Genomic DNA, 13,492 nt, shown 5'->3' with positions numbered 1-13,492 from the left:
GCTAAACAATATATATGGTAGAGATGCCAAAGTCACCCAGAGGCACTGGAACAAGTCACTCTACACATCCCACTTTACCGATACGGGTGTGGCGTTGATTGAACGTCACGCACAGAGTTATGTTCGTGAGGTTGTCCAATTTGGAGGGGACAACGTCATGGTTTGAGGAGTATTCTGTTCCAACGGCCGATTTCAACTGATTGTCGTCCAGGGGGTTCTTACTGTCATACAGTTTATGACCCCAGTCCACCTGCCATCCATGCGGTTACATTTCTGGATTCAATACGACGACTCTACGTCCCATACTGCAGTTCTAAAGCGCAACTTCTCGCCTAACATTGGTGTTAATGTCATAGACTGGCCTTCCCATTCCAGAGACTTCAAGTCGATCGAACACAATTTGGATAAACAAGGGGAAGCCGAGTACGATAGCGATTCAACCCCAGATCCTGCAATGAGCTTGGAAGGCTCTCGTTGACCAATGAGGACGACTTCCGGTTAGAATGTTCCAACATGTTCTCCTGACACGGCTAAGGAGCTCACATTTGTTTTACTTCTTCAGTTCCAACAGTTTTATCACTGTGAAGTTCGCATTTAGGGGTCATGGAACGTTGTGGATTGTTTTTTGTTCTTGTATTTTTAAAAAAAATAATGCAATGCACTTTTCATCATCTTTTCATTATTACAGCAGTATGATACCATAGGCTATAAAATAAATATTTAATAATATATTATAATAATGTATTATATGGTCTCTGATGATACTTATCTACGTTCATAATAATGCTCACACTACTTCCATAGCGGGATTTAGTTTGTCAGGTTTTTAGATTGTGTGAGTATTCGAACTGCACAAAGACGCCTACGATTTAATGAATTGGTCAGGTTTCTATTTACTTCAGCTGATAAGATCTATTCATGCATCTTGGTATTGTCCATGGATCCATGGATCGTCAGGTGGTACATATGTTCCTAGAGCCATTCATTTTCCACCACGGCTTCGTTCCGGAAGTGACGTCACCCGTTCCATCTTCTTAACCCCAACTTACCCTTAAGTGAGTGAGTTTAGTTTTACGCTGCACTCAGCAATATTCCAGCTATATGGCGGTAGTCTGTAAATGATCGAATCTGGTCCAGACAATCCAGTGATCAACAGCATGAGCATCCATCTACATTAGTGGGTTACGATGACATGTGTCAAGTCAGCGAGCCTGACCACCCGATCACGTTAGTCGCCTCTTACGACAAGCATGGGTTACTGAAGATCAATTCTAACCCGGATCTTCACGGGTTCTTACCGTTCAGAAGCGTACATGTTCATAATACGTCATAGTTCAAAACACATTTTGTTCAAATAATTGACAGGACCATTACTCGAACGTCTATCTAGAAACATGACAACAGCGTTCATCTCGGCTCACACAGTGGGACCTGTGCCTGTGCGTAAGTTTCCGTAGTCCTCAACACTACTTCCGGTTTTGACGACGCATATTTCTCAACACGGCGATCGCTGTAGTAAAATGAGTTGGGATGTGGCAGGAATGTGTCCTTCCAGGGCTGTCTGCAGTATTTGTTTTCTGTCTGTTTTCCTACCTTCTGTCTCCACTGTGAAAAAAATGTAAGTCACTTTCCATGTGCATTGTTTGTTTGCATGATCGATATTCAATTGCGCACGCACGCACGTACATACACACACGCACATATGTATATACACTTACATTCCGGAAGCGAATCCTTTAACCACCAGACAATTGCAGAGTCTGTGACATCTAGTTTACATGATTTAATTCGGATTAGATTTTAAAAACGTAATGTTTATAAAGGCTAGATTCATGCTTTGGGCTCCTTCCAATCAATTCGTTGTCATGAATTCAGTCTCTTTCAGTCTTTCACTGACGAGTTTTGAAATAAGTCTACCGTAATGAACCAACGAAGGGACACTACTCTGTAATACTTCACGTGTAATGTTGAAGCTTTCCCAGGGTCGGATCTCGATATGGATACAGTGTTTGGAATCCATTGCTTGACTGACCCCCTGACTGTCTCACATTCACTCAGTCACTCAAATAACTCACCAACTCACTCGTCACATACTCCAGCTGGCAACTATCCCCTTACTCAACCCGCCCCAACTCTCCCCACACCACCAAAACAACCAACTCACTCAAGCAACTTACCCACTTACCACGCAAAGCCCATCCAACTCACGCTTGCAATACAAACTGTTTGTTTCAGATGACATGGGTACGATGTGTGGAGACAGACTAGACATGGATGTAGCAGGACTTGAGAACTTGGAGATCACCAACAACGTCGCTGTTGAAAGCGGACGTAACTGTGACTTCACCGTCTTGGCACCTGCAGGCAAGATGATGATGGCGACCTTCACCTTCGTCGAATTTACCCCGGGCATTTTCTGTGAGAGTGCCGGTTACGTGACGCTAAATGGTATGTATTTTATTATCAAGAACATGGCAACCAATATAACACCGACTACAGACCCACACGCAGTTAAGTGAGTGAGCAACTTTAGTTTTACGCCGATTTGAGCAATATCCTAGCAACATCACGGCTGGGGACACCAGAAATGGGCTTCACACATTGTACCCAAGTGGGGAATCGAACACGGCTCTTCGGGGTGACGAGCGAACGCTTTAACCACTTGGCTACCCCACCGCGCCGCAAGCAGTTTAAGAGTAGCCACACAGACAGTGTTACAAAAGTCAAACACTGCCCCGATTTCTCGAAACAATCTTAAGTCTGAGTTTTGACTTAAGTTAGAGTTTTTTACTCAAATTTGAGAAAACGCATTTCCCAGAATGAACTGAAATCAATATTTAATTCAAACATAGTAGATAATTTGAGTTTGGTGAATAGAATACTGAAGTTGTTTGGGCTCTTTTTATTTAAAAAATACAGATTAGTTAAAATTCAGCCGTTTCAAATAGTCAAACTCAGTTTGAAATTTGAGTAAAAACTTAAGTTTGTTTCGAGAAATCGGGGCCCGATCTTAGTCCGATCGTAGCCGGTCCCGATCTTACGATCCGATCCAAGCTTAGATCGAGACTCTTTCGTGCGAGAGATAGAGGAATGAGAGGCACGAGTTATCTCCCTTTGCATAGTCTAGCAAGTGATGGAAGTAGTTTACGAACCAACTGAGTGAGTGAGTGAGTTTAGATTTACGCCGCACTCAGCAATAGTCCAGCTATATGGCGGCGGTCTATAAATAATCTAGCTAAGATGCATAGCGTTCACTAACATGAGCGTTCATGTTAGTGAACGCTATGTATCTTAGCTATAAATAATCGAGACTGGACCAGACAATCCAGTGATCAACAGCATGAGCATGGATCTGCGCAGTTGGGAACCGATGACATGTGTCAACCAAGTCAACGAGCCTGACCACCCGATCCCGTTAGTGGCCTCTTACGACAAGCATGGGTTATTGAAGTTCAATATTCTAACCCGGGCCTTCATGGGTATTTTTCCAACCAAGTGTAAACGTGGAGAAAAAACCTAGAGCAAAATATTAGGGTAGTGAGCACCTTGGTTTCAGGTGCAAGTGCGTGTGAACGCTGGGTATCAGGCATAATAATAATAACAATAAATACATATTTATAATGCGCCTATTCCACATCCTGGGGCATGCTCAAAGCGCTATGTACAGATAATTTACACGAGAGTATTTACAGCCGACATTCAGGGGCGGATACAGCTTTTTGAGAAAGGGGGGGTGCACACTATTGAGAAAAGGAGGGGAGCACACTTCATTTTCACCCGAGTTTCAATGGTCATTTAACAAACTTTCAGCACAAAAGGGGAGGTGCGCACCCCTGCACCCCCCCTCTGGATCCGCCTATGGACATTATAAGTAATAATGTACTGAGAACAGGTTTTAAGTTTGGACTTTAAAAATGTCAATTGTGTCAGAGCTTTTAATATGTGCCTGAACCTTGTCAATCAGAATAAACAATGCGTGAGGAGGCATCCTCTATAACGTATGTAAAATCTGTCAGTGGTCTTGCATAATAACACGCGGCCTGCCTTTAGAATCCCCCACCAAATAAGCGCACGTGAAATCAAACATATTTGTATCTTTTTGCTTCAGAACATTGTTCACTTCACGGCTGTCCCTATTCTTAACCATGACGTTGCAATATTGTTGTACAAATGTGTTACACCGACTCGCTCGGTTGTGTTCCCATGACGACAGTGGTCAGACTGGCCTGACATTTGTAAGGCTTCAGTGCAGTGTTTGTTTACATCACAGAAATATACAAATTCATTTCATGGGGGATTTTAGGGGACGCTCACGGTGAAATCCGCGCTTATTTTTCACATAGAATAGGAAAGCCACCATTTTGGTTTTTCTACGATTGATTTTAGCTATCCGAAGTTGGTCATGAGCAACTTAGACTTTGAATCTTAACTTTACGATTGACTTAGGTAAGATTGGTTAGTGGAACGGTATGCCGATCGTAACGTCACGCTAAGATTGGGATTTTAAGGGTTTACGATTGGCCCAGGGCTAAGATTGGTTAGTGGAACGGCACCCTGGACTGATCACTTGCACAAAGCGATTCTAGCTCTATAATGACAGTAACTCCCATTCTCCAACATAGGCTTAAGATAGTCGTAGCGCTAAGATCGCTTTGTGTAAGTGGGCCCTGGGTGCCGTTCCACTAACCGATCTTATCTAAGATCAATCTTAGCAAGTTACGCCAATTTTACAATCGTCTTAGCTAAAAGTTACACCCGTTCCACTAACCGATCCTAGGCCGATCGTAGCCGGTCCCGATCTTACGATCCGATCCAAGCTTAGATCGAGACTCTTTCGTGCGAGAGATAGAGGAATGCGAGGCACGCGTTATCTCCCTTTGCATAGTCTAGCAAATGATAGAAAGTAGTTTACGAACCAACTGAGTGAGTGAGTGAGTTTAGATTTACGCCGCACTCAGCAATAGTCCAGCTATATGGCGGCGGTCTGTAAATAATCTAGCTAAGATGCATAGCGTTCACTAACATGAGCGTTCATGTTAGTGAACGCTATATCTTAACTATAAATAATCGAGACTGGACCAGACAATCCAGTGATCAACAGCATGCGCATCGATCTGCGCAGTTGGGAACCGATGACATGTGTCAACCAAGTCAGCGAGGCTGACCACCCGATCCCGTTAGTGGCCTCTTAGTGGCCTCTTACGACAAGCATGGGTTATTGAAGTTCAATATTCTAACACGGTCCTTCATGGGTATTTTTCCAACCAAGTGTCAACGTGGAGAAAAACCTAGAGCAAAATATTAGGGTAGTGAGCACCTTGGATTCAGGTGCAAGTGCGTGAGAACGCTGGGTATCAAGCATAATATAATAATAATAAATGCCCATTCCACATCCTTGGGCATGTTCAATGCGCTGTGTACAGATAATTTACACGAGAATAATTACAGCCGAGATTATAAGTAATATACTGAGAACAGGTTTTAAGTCTGTACTTTAAAAATGTCAATTGTGTCAGAGCTTTTAATATGTGCCTGAACCTTGTCAATCAGAATAAACAAGGCGTGACGAGGTATCCTCTATAACGTATGTAGAATCTGTCAGTGGTCTTGAATAACACGCGGCCTGCCTTTAGAATCCCCCACCAAATATGCGCAGTGAAATCAAACATATTTGTATCTTTTTGCTTCAGAACATTGTTCACTTCACGGCTGTCCCTATTCTTAACCATGACGTTGCAATATTGTTGTACAAATGTGTTACACCGACTCGCTCGGTTGTGTTCCCATGACGACAGTGGTCAGACTGGCCTGACATTTGTAAGGCTTCAGTGCAGTGTTTGTTTACATCACAGAAATATACAAATTCATTTCATGGGGGACTTTAGGGGACGCTCACGGTGAAATGCTCGCGCTTATTTTTCACATAGAATAGGAAAGCCACCATTTTGGTTTCTCTACGATTGATTTTAGCTATCCTTAGTTGGTCATGAGCAACTTAGACTTTGAATCTTAACTTTACGATTGACTTAGGTAAGATTGGTTAGTGGAACGGTATACCGATCGTAACGTCACGCTAAGATTGAGATTTTAGGGGTTTACGATTGGCATAGGGCTAAGATCGGTTAGTGGAACGGCACCTTGGTACTTTATTAAGGGTGGGAGTTTGAACGATTAGAAAGTGTGTATGTGAATGTGCGTGCTTGCGTGCTTGTGTGTATGTATGTGAGTCTATGTGCGTAAGTGTGTGAACGTGTGTTTGAGGAAATAGTGGTTTGGGGTTCATTATATTATGATACGGTGCTGATTTTACAAATTATAAAACAAGTTATAAAAGTGAACATTATATTGGGACTGATAATCTATTACAGTGGTGCCAGAATGAAATCGTACAGTATTGTCTCTGTTCTACGGGTCAATCAGAATAAACAAGTTCTTCTTCCTAACAGTTTATTTGCCACCCGAATTGTATATACTCTCATCTTTGTCCTACACCTCGCTTACTACTAATAATCGATCGTCATGCTGAAGACCCGGGTTCGATTCCCCATATGGATACAATTTGTACCCCCTCGTGATATTGCTGGAATATTTGCTAAAAGCGGCGTAAAACTAAACACACTCGCTAATGATCGAACATTTTATTGTCTCTGTAGCTTACAGTTCACTTGCAACAAGAATGAACAGGTAGACAGATCACGAAGGAACCAGTATATCATTATCTGTCTATCCTACACTCCTTGAAATACTAAGGAACAGGTGTATCATTGTCTCTCTATTCTATATTTCACTTGGAGCAAGAAGCAACAAGTATATCATTGCCCATCTATACTACTTATACCTTCCACGTGGAACAAGAAGCAACAAGTATATCATTGCCCATCTATACTACGTATACCCTCCACGTGGAACAAGAAGCAACAAGTATATCATTGCCGATCTATACTACGTATACCCTCCACGTGGAACAAGAAGCAACAAGTATATCATTGCCCATCTATACTACGTATACCCTCCACGTGGAACAAGAAGCAACAAGTATATTATTGCCCATCTATACTACGTATACCCTCCACGTGGAACAAGAAGGAACAAGTATATCATTGCCGATCTATACTACGTATACCCTCCACGTGGAACAAGAAGCAACAAGTATATCATTGCCCATCTATACTACGTATACCCTCCACGTGGAACAAGAAGCAACAAGTATATCATTGCCCATCTATACTACGTATACCCTCCACGTGGAACAAGAAGCAACAAGTATATTATTGCCCATCTATACTACGTATACCCTCCACGTGGAACAAGAAGGAACAAGTATATCATTGCCGATATATACTACGTATACCCTCCACGTGGAACAAGAAGCAACAAGTATATCATTGCCCATCTATACTACGTATACCCTCCACGTGGAACAAGAAGCAACAAATATATCATTGCCCAACTATACTACGTATACCCTCCACGTGGAACAAGAAGCAACAAGTATATCATTGCCCATCTATACTACGTATACCCTCCACGTGGAACAAGAAGCAACAAGTATATCATTGCCCATCTATACTACGTATACCCTCCACGTGGAACAAGAAGCCACAAGTATATCATTGCCGATCTATACTACGTATACCCTCCACGTGGAACAAGAAGGAACAAGTATATCATTGCCCATCTATACTACGTATACCCTCCACGTGGAACAAGAAGCAACAAGTATATCATTGCCCATCTATACTACGTATACCCTCCACGTGGAACAAGAAGCCACAAGTATATCATTGCCCATCTATACTACGTATACCCTCCACGTGGAACAAGAAGCAACAAGTATATCATTGCCCATCTATACTACGTATACCCTCCACGTGGAACAAGAAGGAACAAGTATATCATTGCCCATCTATACTACGTATACCCTCCACGTGGAACAAGAAGCCACAAGTATATCATTGCCCATCTATACTACGTATACCCTCCACGTGGAACAAGAAGCAACAAGTATATCATTGCCCATCTATACTACGTATACCCTCCACGTGGAACAAGAAGCAACAAGTATATCATTGCCCATCTATACTACGTATACCCTCCACGTGGAACAAGAAGGAACAAGTATATCATTGCCCATCTATACTACGTATACCCTCCACGTGGAACAAGAAGCCACAAGTATATCATTGCCCATCTATACTACGTATACCCTCCACGTGGAACAAGAAGCAACAAGTATATCATTGCCCATCTATACTACGTATACCCTCCACGTGGAACAAGAAGGAACAAGTATATCATTGCCCATCTATACTACGTATACCCTCCACGTGGAACAAGAAGCCACAAGTATATCATTGCCCATCTATACTACGTATACCCTCCACGTGGAACAAGAAGGAACAAGCATATCATTGTTTCTCTATTCTACATTTCACTCGCAACGAGAACAAATAAGTAAGATCGCCATCATATACCTGGGATATTTTAGAGCGGATGTTGAACACCAAACAAAGAAACAAATACATACGACCCAGCATGAAACAGCTTTTACTCATCCTCCATCTTACGTTTTTGACATGTTCCTGATTTTGTAGGGGCGGTGTGGGTAGCTCAGTGGTTAAAGCGTTCACTCGGATTCGATTCCCCACATGGGTAAATGTGTGAAGCCGTTTTATGGTGTCCCCAGCGATGATATTGCTGGAATATTGCTAAAAGCGGCGTAAAGCCATACCCACTCACTCCTGGTACTGTAGTCCACTTTTTATAGGTACGTTTTTTGCGAAAGGATGTCTCTCTTTCCTCCAGGTGAGAGATGCAGGACGCGGTTTCCTGTTCCCAACGTCCCCCGCCTTTTCCCACGGGTCGACCTCTCCATCGCTTTCAGGCCAGGTGGAAACAGGGATGGACCACGCTTCAGTCTCCTCCTCACTGCATACAGTAATGGTTGGTGGTCTGTTAGCACTCTGTATTGTACATTGAGTAACGGTTGTTTTATGCATTTAGTGAAGGTTGGTAGTCGACTAACCTTGTGTAGTTTGCATTCAGTGAAGGTTGGTGATCGGACAATTGAGATTTCATTGCGATGCAGCCATATTGCGAGGCGCAACTTCCGATACTAAGCTGGTTCCCGGCTCCCTTAGCACGCGCCTGCTTGCGATAAGCGAGACGGGGCCCAGTTTACTTCCGGTACCTGATTTCCGGTGACAAGCGTATATTAAAGAACCAGTTCTGGTTCCAAATTGCGCTAAATATGACTTTACTAGACTGGACCAAGTGCACAGCCATGCATGGCTATTGACAGTCATGATAGTTGGCTAATTTGGGGATGGTTAGATCGGAAATTTGTTATTCCTGCAAAAGTTATCGGTTCCTTACTGTCAGCTGACAACCATGAGATCATTTGAAAAGGAATGAAACGTTGTTTGTCACCGGATGTACTAAACAACGTGAGGTCTCGCGAAGTCCCTTGACCTACTTACGGGCCTATACCTTGACGTGTAATGGAGGAACGTGTGCACACAAACAACTTAACTAATGACGCAGCTTTATTACAGCTTCAAGTTTGTCTGAAGTGTATTGACCGTTTGTCCAGTGACAATACAAATTAAAAACCCTTTAAAGTTGGACTTTTATTTTAAGTGTTGACAGAGAGTTGTGACAAGTATACTATTTCTTTTCCTATATCCAGTAATTCACCAGCTATTTTTTCACCAGCTCCCTGTCTCCCCGAGGACTTCACCTGCTCCAACAACGTGTGTATATCTCGCCGTCTCCTTGGCAACGGGTTGGACAATTGTGGTGATGGGACCCTTCAGGCCGACGATGAGTCTGAAGCACCTGTGCCCATATGGGTGCTGGCAGTGTTCGTTGTCATGGCGATCTTAACCGTTATTATCGTCATAGTGTGCGTTATTCGTTGGCGGAAGAAAAAGCGGGATGACGTATCAACTGTCCACGTCATTAGTTTTACTAATGAAAACTTCCGTACTTCACAGGCCCTAGCCGACACCTAATCTGTTGTATTCTATATATAAGGGTATATAATTGAAGAACGAGGTAGGAAAAGGACCTTCAAATCCACCCAACATCGTTAAATGGCAAATTTTAATGTAGTGTTAAACGTTGAAACATCGTATTGGGATGAATATTATTAAAATTTTATATCTAGCTGTTTTCGTTTTATTCATTCGATTTGAACTCTTGGCATGATTTTGACTACATTTAGGAAATACCACCAAATTTAGTGAATTTAGGAAATTATTTGCTTACTAAGTTATATGCTCTTATTGGTTAGTTTATCCTCTTATAAAAATAGACCAAACACTTGTTCGTATTTAGTTATCAGCAAATGTGTCCCTCCAAACTTTTAACCTAAGTTTTTGAACTCACTAGCTGTCAACATGAATTTATCGCTTTCACAGGACAAAATTAACAAGATTTCCTACTTTCCAAATTATGCATAGCACATAGGCCAAACAAAGTCCTTATATCCACTTCATCTTTTCTTAATCTTTGGATATTATTTGACCATTCATGTATTTTTTAGCCAAGCCGCTTTCCTTTATATATAGTTTGGTTGTTTTTCCTACTGTCAAGGCCTCAAATTACATAGAAATCGGTAAGCATCTCTATATTAACCGTTTGATCAAAGAACTTGATATAAGTGACATATTAAATTGTGCCACATACGAAGCCAGTATGTTACCTGAGGAAGTAGTTTATCAAGATCAAGGACCAGAACTATTAATTTGGGCTTTATTCTAAAACCTGGAGACCTTTTCCAACTTTTCCCACCCACATACTAACTTACGGAAAAGCTTGTTTCCTTGATCCATACAGGACTCGCCGGTATTTTCTCATTCTGAACGTGGATATAGTTACAACCATGTGTTCAAAGGTTCAGGAGGTCTATATAATATAATATAATATAATATAATATAATATAATATAATATAATATAATATAATATAATATAATATAATATAATATAATATAATATAATATAATATAATATAATATAATATAATATAATATAATATAATATAAAGGTGTATAATGAAATAAGTTGTTAGGTGAAGGTTACTGAGAAAACAATTTATGAACTTCGGAACTTACAGACAACATATCACATGTGAAACTAGGGGATACGACATTTAAGCAAGAATATGCATCTCCATTGGTCCTAACTGCTGGGGACACCAGAAATGGGCTTCACACGTTGTACCCATGTGGGGAATTGAACCGGGGTCTTCGGCGTGACGAGCGGACGCTATAACCACTAGGCTACCCCACCGCCCCGAGAAAATTGTAAGTTGGACGCATCGGCGTTTCTACGGACAGTGATTCATAAAGATATGCTCCCGATGTGGTGTTAATCGTGTAATACACTCTGCTTCTAGCAGATATTTCTTATTATGGAAAGGAGTTGTCTCTTTTTCATCATTTTGGTAAAATAATTACCTTTGGACATTTGGATTGTGCCTCACACCATATCAGAAATATACATTTATTTACTTCAGGGTGTGTACAGAACGCGTCATATTATATGTAATTAATTTTTACCTTAATAAATATATTTTTGTGGGGAAAAAAGTGTGTTGCATATAATTTGAAGGTGATAGGTGTCTCAGCTGTACGCATGCTCACTGAGGTCACTGTTTTCGCATCGTGATTTTCTGGAATTTGCTGTTAGTTATTGATTAAATAAGTATTCTGTGAAGGGTTAATGGCAAACTACGATTTTAACGAACTGAAATTAGACCTCCCGTTGAGTTCGTTTTAACCGTAGTTCACTGTATCTAGCCTTCCAGTATATCATGCAGTTCTCCACAATATCAATACCATTGTTTAAGGAGGACGGACTGTTTGTCTTGTCTGAAGTCAGAACATCCTGCTTCTAGTATTGTTGTAAACATCCTCGACACACGCGTTTGCAAAACAACGGAAAGCTGTCATAAGGCTAATAATTTCCGCCCTCCACAACGACGTGCCGCGTCCCAGTCCAACACCACCGTGGTTGTCGTATACTCGTCGTCGTGGTATACGGTAAGTGAGTGAGTGAGTGAGTGAGTGAGTTTAATTTTACGCCACATTCAGCAATATTCCAGCTATATGGCGGCGGTCTGTAAATAATCGAGTTTGGACGAGATAATCCAGTTATCAACAGCATGAGCATCGATCTACGCAATTGGGAAAAGAACACAGATGTGTCAACCAGGTCAGCGAGCCTGACCACCCGATCCCCTTTAGTCGTCTCTAGCTCTGTCAGAATACTCGGGGTCAATCAATAGAATACTATTACATGTATGCCATTGAGATACAATGTCCGCCGTGATGTTACGATGACATCACATGTGTCATCTAAGTTAGCGAGTCTGAACACCCGACCCCGTGGTATACGGCCTATGTAAGGTAAGGACGGGTCTGAAGCTACCCGCTTGATTTGTATCATTGCTATTGATTTGTCAACGGGTGTGAGTTCGAGACTGCAGACATGTAAGAAGCTTAGTCAAGTGGTAAGACGCTTGCTTGTCTCGCTGAAAGTTCGGGTGTGATTGGAAATATCGATCGTATGTGTGGAGCCAGTTTTTGTCTTTTAGCCACGATATGGCTTAAATATTATTAAAATAGCCCTGAAACGTTTCACACTTGTTGAGATCAGTCTGGTCAAATTTTATTTGGAACATCAGACGAAAACAACGGGACGTGATAACAACCCAATGAGCTCGTTAATCAAGAAGTGTGCTTATAGAAACGATCTTTCTGGAAATACTCGCCGGGTAAATAACGTTACCATTTATCAAGGAGACGTGATATACCCAAAATGGGATTCAAGATTCGAACCTTGGGCGCGGTCCACAAACGATCGTAACGCAGAGATAGTCGTTAATCTATGTTGAAGCATGGGAGTTTGATCACCTTAGCGCACCGCTTGCTTTGTGGAACAGACCTTCATCAGTCTGGGAGCAAGTACACCATTTCACAAATCACGTCTATCTGCCACATACAAAATACGTTTGAGTGAGATCCCTGTCCCAGTTTACAGGAAGGGCACAAAGCACAACGTCATCTGAAGCGCCGGATTAGTTCCTCAGAGTTACGCGCCTTGGGTGAGGCTGATAACCACGATTACATAAGCACAGCCAAATATTTTTCCATTGACTTCAACAGTAGCGTCATATTTAAAAAAATAACTAAGATATCAACAGATATATCATGTACATATGTGCATTACCTTGCCTTAAAGAAGCAATAAAAAGATAAAATATGGCCACCGTAAAGAGGCAATAAAAAACATAAAATATGACCACCTCAGGCACCTCCTTTTCCCAGTAGAGGACTGACTGACTGACTGAGTTTGGTTTTACGCCGCTTTTAGCAATATTCCAGCAACATCACGGCGGGAGACACCAGAAATGGGCTTCACATATTGTACCCATGTGGGGATTCGAACCTGGGTCTTCGGCGTGACGCGTTTACGCATTAACCACTA

General features: G+C 41.8%; 1 protein-coding gene across 1 annotated transcript; it reads left to right on the top strand.

Moving 5' to 3' along the window:
* The first annotated feature begins 1,280 nt into the window (after nt 1-1,280).
* On the top strand, nt 1,281-10,167 carry LOC124284656. Its single transcript, XM_046720765.1, has 4 exons — nt 1,281-1,618; nt 2,236-2,448; nt 8,806-8,943; nt 9,715-10,167. Exons 2-4 carry the CDS (start codon nt 2,241-2,243, stop codon nt 10,011-10,013), a joined length of 645 nt encoding a protein of 214 aa, XP_046576721.1. The 5' UTR covers nt 1,281-1,618; nt 2,236-2,240; the 3' UTR covers nt 10,014-10,167.
* The last annotated feature ends 3,325 nt before the right edge of the window (nt 10,168-13,492 follow it).

This window comes from Haliotis rubra, unplaced genomic scaffold, assembly GCF_003918875.1.
Source record: "Haliotis rubra isolate DU_JTF1 unplaced genomic scaffold, ASM391887v1 Scf11, whole genome shotgun sequence".
Lineage (NCBI taxonomy): Eukaryota > Metazoa > Mollusca > Gastropoda > Lepetellida > Haliotidae > Haliotis > Haliotis rubra.
The sequence above is the reverse complement of the archived record's forward strand: the minus strand, read 5'-3'. Positions and strand labels throughout refer to the sequence as shown.